General features: G+C 41.3%; 1 protein-coding gene and 1 long non-coding RNA gene across 2 annotated transcripts; both read right to left on the bottom strand.

Moving 5' to 3' along the window:
• Window positions 1–9,121, bottom strand: UBE2U (ubiquitin conjugating enzyme E2 U). Its single transcript, XM_072420716.1, has 5 exons — window positions 8,997–9,121; window positions 4,238–4,326; window positions 2,953–3,019; window positions 1,456–1,562; window positions 1–647 (listed from the first exon to the last, which is right to left on the bottom strand). The coding sequence occupies exons 1-5, from the start codon at window positions 9,119–9,121 to the stop codon at window positions 472–474; spliced, it is 564 nt and encodes a 187-aa protein (XP_072276817.1). The 3' UTR covers window positions 1–471.
• A 5,082-nt stretch (window positions 9,122–14,203) lies between these two features.
• Window positions 14,204–21,219, bottom strand: LOC140337436 (uncharacterized). The gene is made up of 3 exons (XR_011922049.1): window positions 20,964–21,219; window positions 15,797–15,884; window positions 14,204–14,286 (listed from the first exon to the last, which is right to left on the bottom strand). It is a non-coding gene; the product is annotated as an uncharacterized lncRNA (long non-coding RNA).
• Window positions 21,220–24,988: the final 3,769 nt, after the last annotated feature.

The following is a 24,988-nucleotide window of genomic DNA, read 5'->3' as shown; positions in this document are numbered from 1 at the left end:
TTAGATAAAAAGACTTTATTTCCTGAGTACACATTACCTTAGCAAGTACATATTATTATAACATTGTTCACATCAGTGCCTGTCCCCCAGGAGCTTGCAATCTAATACCTTGGCTACAGTTATGTAAGCACAGGGAGCCAATTAACTCATTAAAATGTCTTTGGCTTGTGGGAAGAAACTGAAGTTCAGGGAAAACCCCACACCAACACAAATGAATGCCATTCAGTCGCAGCCCCGCTGGGAACTGAAATTGTGATCCCTGCATTGGAAAATAACAGTGCTAACCACTTAACCACCATGCAGGCCTGCTATTACCAGCCGGTAAATGATCACACAGGGAGGGGGTCACTGAGGTTTGCTGGGAACGTTACACCACGCCGCAATTGTCATCATATGATTCATTTATTTGTTTTCTGATATTCAGGAGGCAGCGATCACATATCTGTAGAGTTGGGTGGTGTTAGCCCTCGCTTAGTCTTCCAGTAACTCAGAACTGAGAGTATTAGTCCAGGCCACCAAGTGATCCACTTCTTCTTCCCATGGTTCTCCATCACGGCCAGATCCACAGAACCACATTGCAGCGTCTCTTTTTAAATCGGATCTTGTGTGTGGTTCTGTGTGTCCCAGGAACTCAATGCCACAATTTTCTGAAGAGATGAGAAGGAAAAGTTAGAAAGGTACCAGGGTGTCCCTAAATTATTTGCCACCATAGGCAAGTGCAACCATCGTAGCATTGGGCTAAACTCAAGCCACTAAATCAAGCAATTATTTACACCTGCCATATTGGCTTTTCTATTTAGACCAATTCGCTTACGTGGTGGATACGTGATAACTAGAATGGGAATGGCTGGGAATCATTTTGTGCACGCGCTTGCACAAGGTTGTGGTTGCATTGCAGTTGCAGTGGGGTTGTGGCTCTGTTCCTGGAATCAACATGTCGTTTCTGGCAGTGCAGCTACTTTTCCTCACTAATGCAAGAGCAATGCATGTAAATGGGTTGATCTGTGCTGCATTTTGCATGGGCACATTTTTTTATGTCTAAGATCTAATACAGGGGTCGGCAAACTTTTATGGGCACTAGGCCTTTTCAGGGGTGGGCAGGAGCACAGTAGGCCGGACTCTCTCGCCCCCCACCAGGGAACGCCCCATGAAGTGAAATCCCTCTCCTCTCTATGCATTGCGGAGGAGAGGGATTTACCTTCAGGGAGCATTCCCTATTTACTGCGGTGGCGGAAGTATCAGGCCTGCCGCAGTAAATAGGGGAGCCACAGCAAGGAGGCGGCACCGGTAGTTCCTAACGCCCCCTGGCAGATCCGGAGGGCAACCCGGACATACATAAAGTACATGCCCAAGACATATAATACATATAGCTTAGATCTGACTCCCTACCACTCTCAGTACATACTTGACACATGTAATATCTGTAACATGTATTCCAACACACAAAGTACATACCTGACAACCTGCAGAACACACAGCTGGGAGGGTCCTCACTACCCAGTTGTATGGGTGGGATCATTGCTGTCTTCTTATCAATAAGCCCTCGAATAATGATCTTGTATCTAGTAAATGCAAAAAGAATATTTGCTTACAATTTGTAGTATATTAGAAACTATAATGGGCAGCACTCAAAGTTCCTGGTTCAGATCTTGGCCAGGTCACTATCTTCATGGTGGTGTTATTATTAATAGACAGTATTTATATATCAACAGACGCTTGTCATTTGAAACCATTATTATTATTATTATTTTTATTAATAATAATAAACAGGATTTATATAGTGCCAACATAATATGTAGCACTGTACATTAAATAGGGGTTGCAAATGACAGACAGATACAGACAGTGACATGGGAGAAGAGGACCCTGCCCCAAAGAGCTTACAATCTAGGAGGTGGGGAAGTATCACGCAATAGGAGGGGGATATGGAATAGTGGGTGAGTAGTGAGGGACAGAAGAAGAGCTTACACTCTTTGTATTTTCTCCCCTTAGGGGAGATACCAGGGGTCAGTCCAGATGGGTTTCTCTTGGATTTTATACAGCATTGCAGCAAAACACACCCAGCATCAATGCAGGATAGTTCTGTACAGCAACTCAATACCATAAAACAAAGAGAACATCTACTTGTCTGGGGTACTAACTGAACTCATGTCTAACAAGGTGTCCCTAATGGGTTCTCCACAATGAACAGGCAGCTCTTTTACCTTTTTAGTATTCTGTCAATTTTCAGCCTTTTCACACAGCAGCAGATTATTTTCCTTTAATTCTGTTAGACAGCAAAGTGGCTGTTTTTGGACACAGTGAAGAAGAATTAAAATTTCATTTTACCTATTCCTAATCTATCTAAATTGAAATAGAATTAGTGTAGAGTAAAGTTTTAAAGAAGAACTGATCATTACAAACTGTGCTCATGAGAAAGCATGCAGAGGGCAAAGAACTAGCACCGGTACTGCCTGTAGTCTTCCTGCAGGTGATCTTTCCCATTGCTGACTTACCATTCTTGTTCTGCATTGTGCATCTGTAGGTAGGTGGCCATGTTAGTATAGGCAGGGCTTTGCTTTTGCATGTCAGAGCCTCCAGCAAGAACAGTAGGCAGCAGAGTAGCGACCACCAAATCCTACCCCAAATTTATTGAGACTGACAGTCATGGGCAGCAGTGCCTTAGATGATCTCACATGGCGGATAGATGGCACTGCCTAGACATATTTAACTTTTTAGTGTTCCCTATATCATACTAAATGCAAACTTTTGAAGTCCACTTCAAGCGATATTATATCGAGTTATCAGGTCAGGTGACCGCTGGAGAAACCCAATCAGTAGGCAGTTACAACCCAAATGCCGCACCATCATTTGGGTGAATGCATTGCAACACCTGCTGACTGTCTGCATTTGAATAGAAAAATTGATGTTAAATAGAGCTGTGTGTAATTATTTGTGTGTTACTCTACTTACTGTTTATTTCCAAAACTAGATTCATCGGTTTGCTTGTGTTTTGTTCTTGATTTGGGATCTTTATGCCCTGCCAAGAAAAATGGAAAACTGATTATTAATCAGGTTCCTGAGGTTAAAATCTAAACAGCCTAAAAAGATAAACATTTATGAGCCCATTGCAGCTGGAAGAGGCAAACTGCTTTGCAAGCTGCACCGGCCGTAATACAGATTTTCAGGTTACAACCAACTGTGATCTGCCATGGCCACATGCCTCCGATGCACAAAAATGGCCCCAACCACTCCCATTTACTTGAATGGGAGAGGTTGGGATCACAGTAAGTTGCAAGTATTAAATTAGCCTTATGCTTCCCCGCTGCTGGAGCTTTTTTTTCCAACGCCTTAGGCAGGCCCTTGGCATCCTAACTTTCATGTACAATCAGAGAGCTAAGACCGGCTGGACCAGATCTGTAGTTGCTTGAAAAAGAAGAAAACCTGCAGGTGATGGGGGGCCCGAGGGATAAAGTTATTAAAAGTTATTCTTAATGGAAACCTGGGTGAAAGAGAGCATTGCCCCAATGTGTATGTGGGGGGTGGGGGCCGTCCACTGCAGTGGTGTGTTGACATATTCCCAAAGTTCTTTAACACACAACAAAGGATTCCCAGAGCACTATGGATATCTAACGAGACAACAGTGGCTGCCCACTTCTGGTTTCCTTTGTCTTAGAATTTTGGACAGAGCTGCCTGATTAGAAATAAATCCATGCCACAAGTTGCTACATAAAAGATTATGTAGGGAAGCAGACAATATATAAATTCTCTCTTAGAGCAGGAGATGGTTATGGTGTGGTGGGATGACTTATTTTAGGTTGGGTTCTCTTTAGTATGCTGTATGATGGTTTTACTTGTGTTTTTTTGCCTCATCAAAATAAACGTACAAAATCATAAAATCTACTTTACATTTTCCATAAAGGTTTATTTTACTAGAGGAGATGGGAATCTTTACTGAAACAATAATATAAATGTTCACATTACATATCCAATGAAATGTGAGTAAAGATGTTCAACTCCTTTAGTAAATTGGCTTTTGGGCACTATGCTACCTGGGACAACAGTGACACCTGCTGGTCATACATGGCACAACCTGTATGCTGTCACAGCAGGAAGAACTCATTAGTGCTGATTATTTCAATTTGTAGGCTGCAAAGTACTTTTCTGTGAGCAGCATGGTACTTATAAATCGATCCTGAATGTGATTTGGGGACTTTTCAGACAAGGCTCCCAGTTTCTACATCCCTGTCCATCTTACTTGCAGCATTTAAATCTTCAGAGTCAGTTGATGTGGCAATTTCACTCCAATTTTTGTGGTAATCTTCAAAAGAAATGGCTTTTATCTTCCTGCAAGAACAAATCACAAACCATGATGAGCAGTGTGTATTCCTAAAATAAGCAAGTGGAAAGAGAGTAGTGACTGTGGATTAACTCCTCGTGGACAGCATGTAAAAAAGGACATGTTTCTGCCTGTGTCAGTACAGTACTGATTGTGTTTCTGCGGACATGTTTCTGCCTGTGTCAGTACAGTACTGATTGTGTGTCTGTGCATGTTCCTAATTGTGTCAGCACAGTACTATGTGTGCCTGAGCTTGTTCTGCTTGTATCAATACAGTACTTTTGTGTCTGTGGAATTTTGTGTCAATAAAGAACTGATTGTGTGTCTGCAGACATGTTTCTGTCTGTGTAAGTAAAGTACGGATTGTGTGTCTGTGCATGTTTCATATTTTACTGTCATATTTAAGTTTCCATACAGTTCTGATTGTGTGTCTGTGCAAGTTTCTGCTTGTGTCAGTATGGTACTTAGTATGTGACTGTGCATGTTTCTGTGTCATTAAAATACTGATTGTATGTCTGCAGACTTGTTTCTGCTGTGTCACTACAGTACTGATTGTGTGTCTGCGGACTTTTCTGCCTGTGTCAGTACAATATTGATTGTGTGTCTGTGCATGTTTCTGTACACTTCTGACTGTGGGGCTGTGGACTACTTTCTGCTTGTATCACAATAGTACTGATTGTGTGTCTGTGCACATGATAGTTGGTGACAAATGCATGCGATAATTTTAAGAGATCCTTCTTACAGCACAATGTAGTCAACATACTTTTCACTATAGTGTGCTACACCTAATGTACCTCATTTAATTGTCTAACAAGAGCTGGATTCACCTCTGAAAGTTGCAACACCTTTCTGACCTGATAATATAATACCCCCCTATCCGCTCCCTTCACTCTCCAATGACCTACTAATGACTTCCTCACTCATAACCTCCTCACATAAATGACTCCAAGACTTTTCTATAGCTGCCCCAACTCTCTGGAATGGTCTTTCTTGTCCTATTCGACTTGCTCCTACTTTCAGACAGCCGTCTTCTTCTGTTTCCTAAAACCCTCACTACTCGCCTACCATTCTATATCCCCCCTCCTATTGTGTGATACTTCCCCCACCTCTTAGATTGTAAGCTCCTTGGGGCAGGGTCCTCTCCTCCTCCTGTGTCACTGTCTGTATCGGTCTGTCATTTGCAACCCCTATTTATTGTACAGCTCTGCGTAATATGTTGGCGCTATATACATACTGTTTATTAATAATAATAAAAATATTATTAACACTCAAGGTGGCTGAAAACAAGAAATGATGCTAACAAGACTCCAATAGACTCACAATGTATTTAAACATATCTCCCATTCCATTGTGTGTGAAATTCCCCCACCTACTAGATTGTAAGCTCTTTGGGGCAGGGTCCTCTCCTCCTGTATCACTGTCTGCATTAGCCTGTCATTTGCAACCCCTATTTAATGTACAGCGCTGCGTAATATGTTGGCGCTATATAATCCTGTTTATTATTAATAATAATAATATTAATAATAATAATAAACATAAAAATGTAAAAAATTGGCAGCAGATAAGTTTGTTTTATTTTCCCCTGAAATAAAACAAACTTACCTGTCTGTTCCCAATATTCTTGTACGCTGAGCGGCTCAGCAGAGGGCACATTCTCAGCATTCCTCATTGCCTCAGCCAGGGAATTCCTTTGTGCATAGCTGGAAATTTTTGTCATTTTGACCCAGCTAATCAAGATGGTCAAAGATTCCGAATCTGGAAAAGGATCAAGCACCATCTGAAAATTTGGGCGCCGCTAAGAAGCGGGAAGGGGGTAAAGTTTAAGTCCTCTATAACGAGCCAATTATATCCATCTATTACTTAATTAGTGGAATAATTTAAGAATTTTAAATTTTTAAAGAACTTTAAATTTAAGAATTTTAAAAATGTGTAAAAGCAAAGTACATTTAAACTGATATTCAGTTATACATGGACAACAATAGACTGGATCCAACGTCAACCTCATAAATCTCCCCCCATGCAGGAGATCAGAACAGCAAGGGGGTGATTGGTAGGATAAAGGGTATGGGTATGCAGTTCAGGTGTTCAGCTAATTGCTGCATTGCTTGTGCTGCAGTTATCTGCATGCTTGTTTCCTGTGTGTGACTGCAACTACTGAAACCAAAAAGATCAGTTTTAAATCCAGGAAAGTAGCATTTTTTTTTTTAAATAATTTCAGCAATGGTAGCTTTATAATCTCTCAGTTACAGGTCCTCTTTAATGATTGCCTAAAGCAGCAAAAAAGCCTAAAATATCCCTGCCTCTGCTGCGTAACCATCAGGATGCAGTACACCAATCTCACCATCTGATGGCAGTATTGCCCAGCCAGAATACTCCACCATTAGTTCTCATTCTCCCTCTCTTCCCCAGTCATTGCAGACTGGCTTTCTGTTTATTTGATTGGTGAAAATGGGATTGCTTTGGGAAACAGGCAAAAGCCTCTGAAACTGGAGAGTTTAAGACTCTGGTTAGGCCTTTTGATTGCAATGGATAGGTACAGAACCAGTATTTCGGTTGAAGATAAATCCTTTGCTAAACATTTTGATGCAATTAATTTGTAGGTTGTTTTAAGCACACTTTTTGGAACTGTAAAATTGCAAGCGGCCCTCGCATACAACAGATTACAGTTATTTGTGACTTAAATGTACCTAAACTCTGGAAGTCTATTAAAATAAAAGGAAAATGTAATCTTATGACCCTAATGGTTCCATTTTTCAGAATTTCTCACTTTCTGCCTGTCCATTATTTCTTATTATAAAGCAGTAGCTAGCCTCTATTTCTACTCCTTGCAATGTATACAGATTGGAAATGGCTTGTCTTTCAGAGCCAGAAAATGTGAGATATTTGGGTTGTATGACTAAGCTCCAATAAAGGCGTGAAACGCGTCAGTGCATGTCACTATACACTTGTGAATAATAAATCTCTGCTTTGTTTAGATCTACAGTTTATGGCATGATGGGATAAATGATTTTAGGGTAAATGGGGTCCTGGGCACTGCATTACAGCTCCCTGCAGCATGCCATTGTGTCACTTAGGGTCCCAGAGATTGTGGGGACCCTGGACGATTTGCCAAACTGTCCTTGTTCCCATACTTATGCTTTCTCTTCTCATTTAGATCCAACTATATAACAAAGTAATTATGATTCCATATTGTCCGGGTCTCCTAGTGCAGTGATCGCCAATCAGTGGTCCGCTAGACATTATTTGCAGTTTTTATGTTTTAAATAATAATAAAACAAAAATAATATTCTAATAAATTTTTATATTCTGAATGACAATTTTCACGTTTATATTGCACTAAATTCACAAACTGTACTAGAGACAGAAAAACAAGGAAGGCGCAGCGTGACGTCAGTGTAGTATTAAGTTGTATGAGGCAACCGCTGCCGACCTGTACGCTTCAGTATTGTTTCCACCATTACAACAGTCACCCCGTTCAGCCAATACTGATTCTCATCCCATTGTTTTATTTTATTTGTTTATTTCTCAGATGCTCCTTTAGGTAAGTATGACCTTAGCTGTGTGTTTTCTATAACTGTTATAATAATGGCATCCAATAGTTTGACTTTGATAACTATCATTTCTTGTTTGGTCTTAGAATGAAATAAACCCATAATAAGTGAGAAAAAGCAAACTAATATTTTACATTTCTTTAGTAATACCAAGGATAATGTAGCTAATGATAATAGTAACAATAGTAATACTTCACTTAACCGTGAGCTGATCAATGAATCAGAGCCGCCACAGTCCTTGTCAGCACCATTAGGAAGATCATTATTTTACAAATGTATTTTTTTTTTTTTAAAGATTCATATTATTTGGTCCGTGGGATTTAAAATGATGAATTTAGTGGTCAGTGGGGTGTGAAAGGTTAGCGGCCGTTGTCCTAGTAGACTTTTTGGCATTCAGAAGCTGGCAGGAAAAGTTTTTTGCATTTAACCAACAAAAAGCAAAGAGACTGCTGACCATAGCTGTAATTTGCTACACCAATACTATAAAGAAAAAAAGTTTGTAAAAATCTGATAATTGTGACCTTGCTGGATATTCTATGCTCAGACCATAGGCTTGAATATAAAACCTATGAATGCAGCTACAAAAGCCCCCACTCTTCTGGGAAAGCTTTACATAGGATTTTGGGGTTAGTCTGTTAGGATTTCTGTTTGTTCAGCCTAAAGACTATTTGTGAGGTCAGGTGGTGATATTGGATAGGAAGATTTGGCACACAATTATTATTTCAATTTATCCCAATGGTGTTCAGTAGGGTCGAGGTCAGAGCTCTGTGCAGGACACTTAAGGTTCTTCACACCATACTCACCCAACCTTGTCTTTATGCAGCTGGCTTTGTGCACAGGGCTACAGCCATTCACCAAACTCCAACCACAAGGCTTAAATTGCACAATTGTCTAAATACCTTTGTAATGCTATGGCAGTAACTATACCCTTTACTGGAAATACCACAGAGTAGGTTTATTCTTTAGGCACCATAGTAGGTATAATTGGTCACATGGCTTGGGTTCCAGTATTTAGACCCAGTGGCATTTGCTTTGGTCATCCAGCAGGTGGCAGTAGTAACCCCTGAGACCTGGGGCTGTTAGTGAAAGCCAATGAGAATAAAACAGAATATAAAAGTTATACAGACCTTTGTGCAGGTGTTGTCTCTATGGCCGAAGTCTTTTTCACCGGTGTGTAATCTTGAATTGAACCAGCTGCAAAAGTGAAATTGTGTATGAATAAACCATAAGAGATACTTGGCTTCCTGACCATTGCAACTTCTGGCAATCCTCAGCAGGAGGAATAACAGGCTACCTTTGATACGGTAGTTGAGCTCATGATATTAATATTGTCTCCGTATCTTAAATGCCTGACATATGAAATGCACATTGGAGGGATTAACTGGAAATATGACTTCATTCAGTGCTGGGGAAATGCTGCAATCTTCCGTTATTTATAGGGAAAATGTCAGGTTATGAACACCGTAAATAGATTAAAGTAGAACTCTGGGCAAACACATTTCAAACTCACAAAATATATATGCAGGCGGTTTAATCTGCGGAATGATTTGTCAATTTTGTTTAGCCAGCCGAACGACCCACACAGGCTTCCCATCATTAAATCTGCCCTCCAGCCTTCCCTTAATTAAATAACCCCTGCAGCCTTATCTTAATTAAATCTGCCCTCCAGCCTTCCCTTCAATAAAATCTGCCCTCCAGCATTCCCTTCAATAATTATGCCTTCCAGCCTTCCCTAAATTAAAAATCCCCTGCAGCCTTACCTTCATAAATCTGCCCTCCATTTTTCCCTTCAATAAATCTGCCCTCCAGCCTTCCCTTAATTAAATAACCCCAGCAGCATTCTCTTCATTAAATCTGCCCTCCAGCTTTCCCTTAAATAAAATCTGCCCTCCAGCATTCCCTTTAATAAATCTGCCCTTCAGCGTCCCCTTCATTAAATCTGCCCTTCAGTCTTCCCTTCAATAAATCTGCCCTCCAGTCTTCCCTTTATTAAATCTGCCCTCCAGGCTTCCCTTTAATAAACCTGCCCTTCAACCTTCCTTTTCTTCAATCTGACCTCCAGCCTTTCAGCCTTGCACAGTAATACTGACTTGTTTCCTGGACTGAAGTAGCTCACTCTTTTTTCACTGCACGCTGTGAGCTTTTTAAAGTGTGCATTAGAAACTGCAGCAATTCATATAGAGCCCACCTCCAGCATCATCTAGCCTCTTCCCCGCCCGTGTCCCTGGCCCTGCACCTTTTATTCATTGGAATTCAGTACTTTCAATCATGGGGGCTTAGCATCAATTTAATCAATCAACCTCCAAACCTTTGCAACATTAGGGACAGACCTGCTGCCATTTGTTCCCTCCAGTTAAAAAAAAAAGGCAAAATGAAAAGCAAATAAAAACAGCAAAAACACAAAACAAAGTTAAAGAATAAACAACATAAATAATAAATAACAAACTGATTAAAAAAAACAAAAAACATAAATTGATTAGGAGAAAGAAAAAAAACTCTTCTCCTTTCCCAGCCTTTTCTACCCCCGGATTAGCGCAGTGTAAATTATTGACAAAATATTTTTTCTTGGGGGGGGGGGGGGGGGGGGGGGGGGGACTTGAAAGTTAAATAATCAGCTGCCATGCAACTGCCAGATCATATATTTGTAGAGGAAAGTTCCCCACTTAACTTTAATCTCGGGGCGGAAAGCAGAATTACTTGTACTCTTAGTGGACTTTGTACAGAATCCATTTGCAGAATTGTCAGTGCCAAAAAATGTCTTCCATTGTGAGCTCAGCGAGAAGCAAAGCCAGCTTCAGGGACATCAGAAATCAGAGGGCCCCTTGTTATGTGTCTGGGGCCCTTTCAGCCCATGGCTGATGGTTATTCTGCATCAGTGTTTCTAAAACTTTTTAACATGGGGAACCCTTGAAATAACTTTCAGGTCTTCAGGGAACCCCTTCTATAATTCCTATATCCACAGATCACAGGATATTAGTGTGGTGGTCAGTGGGAAGAATTCCTCTTACATTGCCGGGCAGTGGGAAGAATGTCACCCTCACAGATAGCCAAAAAGATCATTGGGGTCACTTACACCTAAGAGGTCAAAATTGCTCAGCAACCTCTGGAGGAACCCTGGTTGAGAAACACAGATCTACCTCATTATTATTGATTATTTATGGAACATCTACAGCAAGTTTGTCAATGGAATCCTAATACATTGCAATATAATGAATGGAACAATATATTTCAATGATTTTGCTTTGTTCATGTATAAGACAAAGGACAGCTCTGAGTTTCTGATTGACAGGTTTGATTTTTACACTTATTGATGAGATATAACAAATATATTGATATTATTATACAGTATTTATATAGCACCATCATATTAAACAGTGCTGTACAATGTCCATAGTCACATCACTAGCTGTCCCTCAAAGGAGCTCACAATCTAATGTCCCTACTATAGTGATATGTATTAAAGACAGTCTAGGGACAATTTTTTGGGAAACCAATTAACCTAACTGCATGTTTTTGGGATGTGGGAGGAAACCCACGCAGACACGGGGAGAACCTGCAAACTCCATGCAGATAGTGTCCTGGCTGGGAGTCGAACCTGGGACCCAGCGCTGCAAAGGCTGGAGTGCTAACCACTGAGCCACCATGCTGCCCATTGGTTGGTCACCAATTCACCCTAGCGGATGAGTGGGGACTGCTGTACAGCTGCTAGATTTACAACCGTTGGTCTCGGACGACAATCATCTTGCATGTGTGACCAGGTTAAGTCTTCCTACAGTTTTTTATTTTGGGCCACAGAACAATTGGTGTAAGGAATAGGTTTGGGAGTTTGGGGGGGTTTGATTAGTTAAGCAAAACACAACTGGGGAGGGCGGACATTGAGTGCATTGAGTGTCTCTGGGTTCTTGATCCTGGCCTCATATTGCAAATACTACCCTCCTGATCCATATTCACACTATTCGGGTATTTAAGGCTAAGGTTATGTTTACCATGGCGGTGGGGTTGTGGTGGGGTTACGGCTTCTTCATGGCAGTGAACTGCTGCTATAGGAAGGTGCTACAAGAAGCCATAGAGAATGAATGGGGTGGCAGCGGGTGATATTGGTACCGCTCATTGCTGCCAGCTGTCAGATCTGCAGATGGTGGTTCTTTAAGAACCAGTGCTGTGAAGCAAGTTTTTGAGCAGATGGCAAGGTGTCAGGCACCGGGATTCACATGGGATCGCTCGATTCCATGGCAGTGCTGAACCTAGATTGTAAGCTCTTCGGGGCAAGGTCCTTTTCACCTCCTGTGTCACTGTCTGTATCTGTCTGTCATTTGCAACCCCTATTTAATGTTTATTATTATTATTTATTATATTATTAATAATATTGTTTTAATGTATTATGTTGGCACTATATAAATACTGTTTATTAATAAAAATGATATACAGTATATAATTATATACAGTATATAAATATATTTATATGTGCTTTTATGAGTTTTTAAACCAAGGTATGTAAGAGAAGATGTAGAATAGAAAACAAATCCCATAAATGCCCAAAACACCCCAAAAAAGACCCAAAGTGCTTGTAAATGCCCCATTCATTTCATTGGGGCCATTCCCACTCTGTTGTCCATTAATCTGCCCTAGCAGACATGAAGGACTGCTGCAGAGATGCTAGGTTTGCACCCGATATGACCATTTGCCTCAGGTGCCCAATTCATTTCAATGGGGTGGTAATGGGCATTTATGGCTATTTATTGCATTTGTTGGGTATTTATAGGCGCTTTAACACTTTCCAAAAGCTGCAGAATGTGTTTACTTTACAACCCATCATGAAAACACATTAGTGTGGCCAGACTCATTGGAATAAATGGGAATTTCAAACACAGGGGCATTTAAACGCTGGGGAACCAGTCCATGTAGACTTAGGTTAAAGGTTTCAGTTATGTCCCCACTTTCCCGTACATTATAATTTCCTGCAGCCTCTTCTGATTTGTTTCATCCCGCTGACCTGTCTCCATTTTTGTTGTCTCTGGACTTGCTCTGTCTTATCAATATTCTCTGTGATGTCAGCCCGCAATAGGAGCGCTGAGTGCATTTCTGGCAGATCCTCCTTCCATTTACAGATCTCATGCACGTATTACAGCGATGGATCCATAGATGGACCGCATATGTTTGGCTTTGGGTTTTGCAATGCAAACTATTTTATTTATTTATTCCACTGCAGATACAAGATTGCTGACAATAAGCGGAACCTTCTCATTGGCTCAAAGCTTTATTAGAAATCATAAATGCGGAATGGTCTCATTATACTGTCACTTAGAGATTCCTGTGATTTATCTGGATTCTTCCCTCTCTTGTAGCTGTAGATTTGTGTCATCTGCTACTGAGAGAAACCTCCTGAAAGATAGGTGACAAGCGGACAGATTTACAGCCCGGTACCCTGCAGGGTCAAAGCATTACCGCTGTCCTGACATGCAAACATGCAGAATTTGGTGGCTATAGAAGCTATTCACATTCTTGGTTTAAAGGTCTCGTTAGCTTGTGCAGACAATTATTATTATTATTATTATTATTATTATTATTATTAAACAGGATTTATATAGCGCCAACATATTACGCAGCCCTGTAAATTAAGTAGGGGTTGCAAATGACAGACAGATACAGACAGTGACACAGGAGGAGGAGAGGACCCTGCCCCCAAGAGCTTACAATCTAGGAGGTGCGGGAAGTATCACACAATAGGAGGGGGGGATATGGAATGGTGGGAAGTAGTGAGGGTTTAGGAGACAGAAGAAGACGGGTAGGAGAGGTTGAAGCGTTGGATTTTGAGTTCTCTTTTAAATGAGCAGAAAGTAGGAGCAAGCCGAATAGGACGAGGAAGACCATTCTAGAGAGTCGGGGCAGCTCTAGAAAAGTCTTGGAGCCGTGCGTGTGATGAGGTTATGAGTGAGGAAGTCATTAGTAGGGTATTGGAGGAGCGGAGAGAGCGGCTAGGGGGGATTTTTCTATCAGGTCAGAAAGGTAAGTGGGACAAGAACTGTGGAGGGATTTGAAGGCAAAGCACAGGAGATGAATTTGATTCTAAGGTGAAATGGAAGCCAATGAAGAGAGATAGAGGGATAGATAGATAGATAGATAGATAGATAGATAGATAGATAGATAGATAGATAGATAGATAGATAATAGATAGATAGATAATAGATAGATAGATAGATAGATAGATAGATAGATAGATAGATAATAGATAGATAGATAATAGATAGATAGATGGATAGATAGACAGATGGATAGATAGATAATAGATAGATAGAGGGATATTATTATTGATGAAAAGAGATGAATATACAAACCTTCCCAAAGTGAATCTTTCAGTCCTCTGACCTTGGCTATCCATTTAAGAAAGTTGTCACCTTCTGGTGTTACAGAAATCCCCTAAAAAGATACAATTTGATTTCATTTATTTACATTACAGTACAGGGGCTCTGACACATTCCTGTATTATTCACATGTTTATTTGTTCTTTATATTGCTGGCAGGATACATTGTTAAGTGATCAGACCCTGGAGGAGTTCGGGACCCATTCCTTTCTGTGTATGGGACCCTCTGCTGTACCGGCTCCAGGCCCTCGGATACTCCCTGTAGTGGCCAATATGACATTTTTATGGCAGATTCTCAGATTCTCCGGGCTTTACTGTATAGGAAATGGATATGAATATATATAATCTGCCTCATATCACACAATCTATTGGCTTTTCTTATTCTGGTATTTGCTTTTACCTTTTACTGTCCAGTTTAGCCGAATCTTTATGGTTGCCGGTATTCTTCTCAGTAAAACAAAATCATTCCTCCCAACTTTGGAGATTTGGAGGAAGGAAGCTCAATATATTTAGGCAAATGACACGCCCCGCACATTTTGTGATCATAAAAATGAATATGCAACAATGATTGGTTAAGCTGTGATTTTTTCACAATTACATTTCTTTTGTAATAACTTTGTAAAAACACAAATGAAATCATTGAGAGGTTGGATAAAGGTTTGGTGTAAACATCTTGTAATTCTGTAAGAATAAATCTTATATAGAGAAGTATATATTCACCCAAAAAGTGGGGCAACTACGGAGACAAGGGAGTTCTGAAAGAGACACAGTCCCTCCAAATCAGGAACGGTTGGGGGTGTGAATAGGGACAGTCCTTACAAATCAAGGACATAAAGAAGTATGAAGAGGGATAGTCTCTTCAAATCAGGGACAGTTAGGGGGTTTGAAGAGAGACAGTTCCTTCAAAGCAGGAACAAGTGAAGGAGTATGAAGAAGAAAGTCCTAAAACTGGGGGCAGTTGGGATGTATAAATAGGGCCAGTCTCACCAATTCAGATGGGGAGGTATGAAGAGGGAGAGTCCCTCCAAATCAGGGGCAGGTGGAGGTATGAAGAGGGACAGTCCCTCCAAATCAGGGGCAGGTGGAGGTAAAAAGAGGGACAGTCCCTCCAAATCAGGGGCAGGTGGAGGTACAAAGAGGGACAGTCCCTCCAAATCAGGGGCAGGTGGAGGTAGGCTATAAGTAAACCTTCCATAGTAATCCAGAACTCAGCTGTAATGTAGGGCTCCCCAACACAGCATGCAGCAGGGCACAGCCACTCGAAAATTCTTGAAGTGACAAATGCCAAAATGTCTGACTTGGCTGGTAAAGTAAAGAGGTAAGAAATTCAGGCAGCTAGGAAGGTTAGTATCCCTTTTTTTTCTATTGTGTCCTTAGGATTTTTTGAGACTTGCTTTGCAGTTGGTATTGGCAGTTGATGGATTCTACTTGCTGCCATGTAATGTATTACAATGTATTCTTTGCAATGCTGCCATACATTAGATATGATGAACACATAGATCTATTATTATTATTATTATTATTAATAAGCAGAATTTATATAGCTCCATCATCTATATACTCACATAGAGTGGGGCCGCCTGCAGATCCTCATAATCTCGCTCTAATAGCAGGTAAGCTCTTGAATGCATAATTGGGCGTTTATGGTGCCTGCTGGTAAAATACAGAATGTTAAATTCCAGGCAAATTTCTGATAATAAAAAAACACAACTATATAAAATAAAATAACATGACAATATACAACATATTTACTAATACATTATTATTTGTTCTTTAATTCAAGCAGTGTAAGTACCTGAAAGTGGCCCGGTATCAACTGCCTGCAATCCCTGTACAGCAGGGCTTAGACTAGGTAAGAAGGAGAAGAATATACATATAATGGGTCTGATTTATTAAAGCTCTCCAAGGCTGGAGAGAATACACTTTCATCAGTGAAGCTGGGTGATCCAGCAAACCTGGACTGGATTTCCTAAAAGTAATTTGCTATTTTGTTAGCAAATGTTTTTAATTCTGGACCAGATCCATTCCAGGTTTGCTGGATCACCCAGCTTCACTGATGAAAGTGTATCTTCCCTAATCTTGGAGGGCTTTAATAAATCAGGCCCATTATATCTATATCTGATTTATTATAGTAAAATGAATCATGTGTTGTGGCATGGGTATCCTTTCCAGCTTTGAAGAGCTTTATTAAAGCAGGCCCTTTTGTATGTCTTATTACTATTTCAGAAAGCTGTGAGTAACACAAGAACATTGCTGATTGGAGAAGAGAGATATTGAGACTGCTGCTTCTTCTTGCACCGTCCAATCACAAGCTGGGGGAGGGACAAGACCTGTAAGTGTTGCTAAACTGCACCAAAGCAAACTGAGGTCTCCCCTAAGACGCAGGGTTGTGCAAATCTTAGAGCTGGATTACTAGAAATACAAATTCTTTGGCAGGTTTACCAGATCCTATATCTGCATTTCATCTGTTGAATTTAAACTTTGTGTTTATTTAAAAGGATTTGCCCCATCACACCCACAAGTGTTAGGATTGCTGAGCAATGAGCAGCAGAAAGCTTTGAGCTGGTAGTAATATTTTCATGCCAGTGTGGCCCTATAGAGTTAATTCCACCCAGGGGCCTATGGGAGCCGGGGCTGTCTGCTCCGGTACCAGGAGGGGAGGGTGTCTGTCTGAGGGAGCCGGGGACGTCAAACGCTTTCATGCTTGTTTTGTAAATTGTATTAGTCACTTATCATGCCCGGCTGCCCCTCACATATGGTAACGTTCTGGATTACAAGCCTTAAACGAGAGGCAGATTTACTCGGCCGCACAGCCCGAAACAATCAGGAGTAAATAAAGAACCGTTTTCATAAAACAAATTAGTGCGGCTGCATCTTTATAATCACCCCGAGACAAGAAAATAAACCAAATTCTTGTCCGCGCTGCAGTAATGATCTCTATATTCCTGCACCCTCCACTGCTTCCTGCTCATTGTTCTGCCCGACGGGCACCTTTGTTATCTATCATCGAGGAAAACCGTCACGTGTTTTACGTTCTGACTGAAGGGGTTAAGAATAGGAACCCAGCTGCCTGCATTTACCTGTCTTTATCTTAAACTGGGGGCCCCTGAACTGGAGTTTCTCATAAGTATATGGTGGATCCAGCTTCAAAGCTAGAGCTTTGGCATCCCCCTATGTATCCTACAACCCCCCTCCATAGGGAAGCGTCATGCCACTGTGACCTATAAAGCGGTGCACATTGCGGGGGAGCTGGGGGTAACAACGCTCCAACTTTACAACTGGAAGTTGATAATGCGTATTTATCGGATTAGGTTCTCAGGAAATTCTAGAAAATCAAGGTTGGTATTAAGAGGTATTTATATAGCGCCAACATATTACGTAGTGCTGTATATTGAATAGGGGTTTCAAATGACAGACAGATACAAACAGTGACACAGGAGAAGCCTGTCCAAAAGAGCTTACAATCTATGAGGCGGGAGAAGTAGCACATAGGAGAGGGATATTCAGGTGCCTCTTCCTAAACCCATTTATTAGAACATCAAGCTAAACTTCAATAAACATGGTTTCATAGATTTGTTTATTATTTGTATAGGTTCGACACGTTACAGTGCAATTGCAGCCCTTCATCAGGGCTGCAAGCAATGGATATCCCTTAGGCAAGATAAAGTGATTGGAAACCCATTTTATACAGCGGCAGTCGCCAACCGATGGTTTGCGAGAAAATGTTGGTGGTCTGTGGCTCTGGCCTGTGCGCCCCCCAGCGGGGTCCTTCTTCAGAGCCGTGGACCATGTCCCCCGTATGGATGGCAGGCTCAGGGCGGTGGGCGGGTTGTGTCTCAGACCTGTGATGGGAGAGTTCTGGCATCATAACGTCACTATGGGGAAAGTTTCTTCCCCTTTGAGTGACACACGGCTCCCTGTGCATATGTAGTCCGGAGCCCGTAAAGTTAGTGGTCCGTAGGTCGAAAAGGTTGGCGACCACCCTTATGACAATATAAATTTTGCATATATAAATATCTGTATAGTTACAGGTTTACAGAAGAACCTCAATCTGTTAGTGACTGCTGATGACCCTAGGTTATGCACGAAGCTTGCTGCCCATCGCCCTGCTCTTCTGCAGTTTTTAATTTTTTTGGAATACATACCTTTATTCAGCTTTTATTCCCCTGGGTCACATGACAAATGGGGTACTGCTGCTGCTCCCTTTTTTCCGGGTGGTCTATATTAAACAGTGCTCACATCCTTGATGCCCTGGGCTCATAGGAAGTGTGTTGAATGATGTTGGTTGTCATTTAACCAAGAAGACCAAGGGTGCCTGCAGAAGGCGTGGCATGTCTTTAGGGCAGTGTTTCTAAATTAGGGTTCCTCCGGAGGTTGCGGGGTGGGGGTGGGGGGGTCCTTGGGCATTGAGCAATCTGTGCCTCTCAGGTCAGTTGAAGTGACCCCAATGATTTTTTTGGCTATCTGTAAGGGTGACATTGTTCCCACTGACCAGCAATGTAAGAGGCATTCTTCCCACTGACCACTACACTAATACTGTGAGCTATGGGTATAATAGAAATGATACAAAGGGTTTCTTGAAGACATTAATGTTATTTCAAGGGTTCCTCCATGTTAAAAAGAAAAGGGCTGCCTAAGAGGTGAGCAATGCAGCATAAGCTGTTTTGTTTAACCACATTAATATACAATGTGCTCATATTTATTCCTCTATTAGCCCTTACTTATCTCCAATTTGCCCTAATTAACACCTCCTTACCTATTTATTTCAGATTTTACTACCTATTTTTTATTCTCTAATATTTATTCATTTAAATATGAGTTGTCAAGTGGTCAAAAAAAACCAATCAATTTGTATATAACTTTCAAACGCTCTATAGTAGATTCATATATCATTCATTGTCATTATAAGGAGGGCAAACTAACCAATAGAAAGCCGGGGCTGACACAAAAAAAGATGCATGAATTACATAATATATTAGGTCTATTTATGAATCTTTTTACCCATGATTCACCCAATTTACACAAAATGTACACTTTTTCACACTGGATTCAATAAGAAAAGTGTTAATCAGCTTTTACTCATAACATTTTTCCAAAGGAAGCCAATGTGAAACTGCGTGAATGTTGGGTAAATCTTGGATGAAAACCATTTATATAAAGACCTCTATATACTCAGTACTGATTTTTTTGCCAAAATTGATGGCACATAGCAGAAAAAAAATCTGGTTCATTAGGACAGGATAGTCAACAGCGGGCCCCTATGCAGGACTGAAATGGGACACCCAGTGGTGTCCATGAGGGGGCCCCTAGTGGCTGGGAAGGGTACAGGACCCTTGTGCAGTGCACCTCCCTGCATATAGGGGGTGTACAGGTGTGAGACTTGAACTGCTTAAATTAAAACAACTCTCAGGTGTGCCTGAATGCATCATATAATAAATCCCAATTACTATTTATAAAATCTTCAAGTTTACTACCGCTACTCACTACCATAATTGTATTAAGCTGCGTACACACTTCCAATTTTTGTCGTTGGAAAGGATCTTTCACGATCCTTTCCAACGACAAGGGAGTGCATGATGCATGAACGGTGTTGTACATACAGCACCGTTCTTGCTCTATGGAGAGGGGAGGGGGCGAGCGACGGAGCGGCACCCTGCTGCGCGCTCTCCCCCTTCCCTTTCATTAGGATCGGCTGTCGTCCATCGTCCGTGGATCCGGCAGGTCGGTCGTCCGGACGATGGATGACACCGACACGACACCATACACAGCCTTCCCACCTACCTACCCCATACACAGCCTTCCCACCTACCTACCCCATACACAGCCTTTCCACCTACTTACCCCATACACAGCCTTCCCACCTGCCTACCCCATACACAGCCTTTCCACCTACTTACCCCATACACAGCCTTCCCACCTACCTACCCTATACACAGCCTTCCCACCTACCTACCCTATAAACAGCCTTCCCACCTACCTACCCCATACACAGCCTTCCCACCTACCTACCCAATACACAGCCTTACCACCCACCTACCCCATACACAGCCTTACCACCCACCTACCTCATACACATCCTTCACACCTACCTACCCCATACACAGCCTTCCCACCCACCTACCCCATACACAGCCTGCCCACAGCTCCTCTTCTGCTGCATCTCTTTGTAGTTCCCTTCATTGGCTTCCATTTCACCTTAGAATCAAATTAATCTCTTTGCTTTGCCTTCAAATCCCTTCACAGTTCTTGTCCCTCTTACCTTTCTGACCCGATAGAAAAATCCCCCCCCATAGCTGCTCTCTCCACTCCTCCAATGACCTACTAATGACTTCCTCACTCATAACCTCATCACACGCACGGCTCCAAGACTTTTCTAGAGCTGCCCCGACTCTCTGGAATGGTCTTCCTCTTCCTATTCAGCTTGCTCCTACTTTCTGCTCATTTAAAAGAGACCTCAAAACCCAACGCTTCAACCTCACCTACCTGTCTTCTTCTGTCTCCTAAACCCTCACCACTCACCCACCACTCCATATCCCCCTCCTATTGTGTGATACTTCCCCCACTTCCTAGATTGTAAGCTCATCGGGGCAGGGTCCTCTCCTCCTCCTGTGTCACTGTCTGTATCTGTCTGTCATTTGCAACCCCTATTTATTGTACAGCGCTATGTAATATGTTGGTGCTATATAAATACTGCTTATAAATAATAATAGTATATTAATTTCAAATACTTACATGTACTGAGATTTGCTCCTCTTCCAATAGCTCACAAAAGCAAACAAGCAATAAAAAGCATCTCTGGTTTCATACTGCCGCTGTTTTCATGTGCAGGTCCAATCTGAACATTCACAATTGTAAAAGCAAGAATCTTGATGTTTTTAGATGATTATATATGTAAAGTTAATATTGAAACGCATTATTTGCAGTAAAAGATGAAACCATTATAATTCACTTGCTAAGGAATTCCCTGTGAAGGAATGGCTGGCTCTGCTGTTACTCCCCATTGTTTGTGTTACTATAGAAGCCATGGCCACATCCTGCAGGGGGTGGAATATTTGGGTTTAACCTTGTCACTTCTGATAGCTGTGGCTGCAAAAATGCATTGTCAGGAAAAACATATCCCAAATCTTAAAAAATAAAAAAAAAGCTGATCTTCAGTAAAATCACACCCACCTCTAACTAAACAATGATTAAAAAAAATTATAAATACCCTTTAACCCATTTTACCCAGAAGTCATGCTACAGGCTTGTCAACTCACTATCCCTATTCACAAGAAGTGGGGCCCTGTCCTTCCTATTGGCTGCTCAGTTTGGGGTCCCCACAGGTGCTGATGCCGGTGCAAAGAAACCATTAGGGGTGCAAAGTTGGATGAGCTGCCTTTGCATCCGCAAATAGGACCTGGGAGGGCAACTTCACTAGGTAAAAAAAAACCCAAAAAACATTTTGAATGGCTTATAATGGGTAGTCATGGAGGAGGGGGGTATTTTTAAAATTAACCTAATAATATTCAATACTTTAATTTTTACTTTTGAATGATTAGAACACACATAAGGTTTTTTTTATTGCTATCTGGTGCTATCTCCTAGATTGTAAGTGCTTTGGGGCAGAGTCCTCTCCTCCTTTTGTGTCACTGTCTGTTTGCCATTTGCTACCCCTGTTTAATGTACAGCGCTGCGTAATATGTTGGCGCTATATAAATCCTGTTTTTAACCACCTGAGCGTTACACTGAGGTCTAGAGTTCTGTACCAAAAGTGTTCCACTGTTTTTCATGAAATTTTTTTTTTAAATTGTAGACCTGTAACTTACAGAAATATGTCCGAACAGGGGTTCTAGTAAAGTTTGTATCCAATCCAATACAAAATATGAATTTGAATTTACCAGTTATATACTTTGTATTTATTTTGTATTATTTTGTATTGGATTGGATACAGGAGTTTGTATTCAATCCAATACAAAATGAATGAATAAGTTTGAATTTGAATTTCCCGCACACGTGCCAACGTCATCGGGCGCGCAGGGAGAAGCCGAGCGGCTTTTTTTTCTCCGCTGGGCGGCTTCTCGTTTCGGAAGGCACCCGGCGCTGGACGGAGAACGACGCGGGATGATCAGCGGGACCAGGTAAGATGCCGGCCGGCTTCTTACCGGTCCCGCTGGTATAGGAGAAGGCACCTGACGCTGGAGATGGAGATCGACGGACGACGATCGACGGAGGACGACGCTGGAACACGAACACGACGCTGGATGAGCACAGCGGGACCAGGTAAGTGGGGATTTTAATTTACGGAAAATCTCGGGGTTAACCAAAACAGCAACTTTTTTTAGCCCGTACGAAGGTCGGGCTTACCGGTCGGCAGGTTAATAATAATGATAATAATAATAATAATAATATCATGAATATTTAAATGTTTGTCCTATTGATATTCATTACCGGAGTGTAATGGAAATTAGGATGAATATTGGGCAAATATTTTAATAGGGAAACTTGTTCAGTTGACAGCTAAGTGGGGATTTTGGTAATTTTGAAGATTGTGAGATTTCTTCACGATTTCGTCTTGGGTCTATAGCAGTAGTCGCCAACCAGTGGTCCATGAGAAAACTTTGGTGGTTCACAGAAAAATTTGGACATTATTTGCAATTTTTATCTTTTAATAATATTAAAACAAAAATAATATTCTAATAAATTTTTATATTCTGAATGACAATTTTCACCTTTATATTGCACTAAATTCAGGAACTGTACTAGAGACGGAAAAACAAGGGCAACGCAGCGTGACGTCAGAGTAGTGTTAAGTTGTATGAGGCAGCCATTACTGAGCCGTACGCTTCAGTATTGTTTCCACCATTACAACAGTCACCCCGCTCCGCCAATACCGATTCTCATCCCATTATTTTATTTTATTTGTTTATTTCTCAGATGCTCCTTTAGGTAAGTATGACCTTAGCTGTGTATTTTCTGTAACTGTTATATTTAATGGCATCAAATAGTTTGACTTTGATAATTATCATTTCTTCTTTGGTCTTAGATTGAAATAAACCCATAATGAGTGAGAAAAAGCAAACAAATATTTTGCATTTCTTTAGTAATCCCAAAGATAATGCAGCTAATGATAATAGTAACAATAGTAATACTTCACTTAACCGTGCGCTGATCAATGAATCAGAGCCGCCACAGTCCTTGTCAGCACCATTAGGAAGATCATTATTTTACAAATGTATTTATCTTTTTTTAAAAAATTCATATTAATGGTCCGCGGGATTAAAAATGATGAATTTAGTGGTCCATGAGGTCCGACAGGTTGCTGACCGTTGGTCTATAGAACAGGAAGGTAAGGGAAATTTTCCCAATGGCCCACAGATGTCAACACTCAACCCCCCCCAAAAAAAGTAAAGACTCAGTAATAACCGAAGGGGCAACCTGCAACCTCCTGGGATACTTGCATCACTTATCCCAGGAGGCTGTGGGCTGTTCCCTCTGCGTATGCCTGAGATCGGGCATGCATCATCAATACGCATGCGCAGTAAGATTGGCTTTTTTTTTTGTTTTTGCATTTTCAGGAAGACATGTTACCTGATCTTGTGCCTGCACAGTGCCAATTCAGGTGATATGAGAAGAACCCGGAAGAATGAAAATGGCATCGCTAGAGGAATGGCAAGCCCTGGAAAGGAGAAGGAAGACGAGACAGCTCAGGACTAGTTGGGTTCAGTTTGTAGACGGATCAAAGGCTTGTCATTAGTAAAGATAAGTTATTTTTTTTCTTTACGTATCCCTTACAAGGTGACATTTCACTTTGGTAAAAGAACAACATACATTCTTTTAGCATATCAGTGCCAATGAGTGTGGGGAATCTTCTAGAAGTGGACGGAGGAGCGGTGGAGAACTTTCCTTTTGTCCAGCAAACCAAGCAAGCCTTACAAATAGTTTGATGACCACAAATCTGAACCAGATCCCATACAATCCTCTATTAGTGACACCTTTCCTTTAAAACAGAAGTTCTCTGAAAGCCACATCCAAAAAAACAAATCAATTCCATTTAGGAATGTTCTACGTGAATAGCCAATTGTCGATTGTCCCGAACGCAGAGATCACATTTGAAGATAATTCCGTTTGCGACGTCCAGTGAAAACACAGATTCTTTTGATAACCAAATCTTTTATTTTATTTTCTTTGCAAGGTTTCCACGTTTTCTGCAGTTGATCTCCCTGGCTGTTTGATGTGAGGGTGTAACATAAGTTCATTCTGGTTTTAATAATGGTCTGAGGGCTGCAGCACCGACGCCGAGCGATAAAGGACTGGAGTTTAATATGAAATGATCCGCTGGGATACGAATCCTGGCCTGAACCGAGAATTATTTATGTAATAAAGAATGTGATGTTTAAACAATTTCCTCATTGTAACACATTGGAAGGTTAGCGCAGACATCATGAAGTGCGAAACTCTGTGCGGTTTTATAGGAGATTCAGACGGATACTTGTTCAGCTATTGTTCTCTAACTCATGATTAGATCTTGCTGCCTTTATAATGACTTCATAAGGGGGTGCAGGTCTCATGATTCTACCATTATATATATTATACCGCTCCTCTTCTGTTGCCTCTCTTTGTAGTTCTCTTCATTGGCTTCCATTTCCATATATGACACCCAAATTTATCTGTCCACCCCTGACCTGTGTCCCTCAGTCCTGGATAAGGTCTCATGCTGCCTGTCAGCCATCTCATCATGGATGTCTGACCGATTCCTGAAACTCAACCTGGATAAAACA

Source organism: Pyxicephalus adspersus, chromosome 8, assembly GCF_032062135.1.
Source record: "Pyxicephalus adspersus chromosome 8, UCB_Pads_2.0, whole genome shotgun sequence".
NCBI lineage: Eukaryota > Metazoa > Chordata > Amphibia > Anura > Pyxicephalidae > Pyxicephalus > Pyxicephalus adspersus.
Note: the sequence above shows the minus strand (reverse complement) of the source record. Positions and strands in the feature narration are given on the sequence as shown.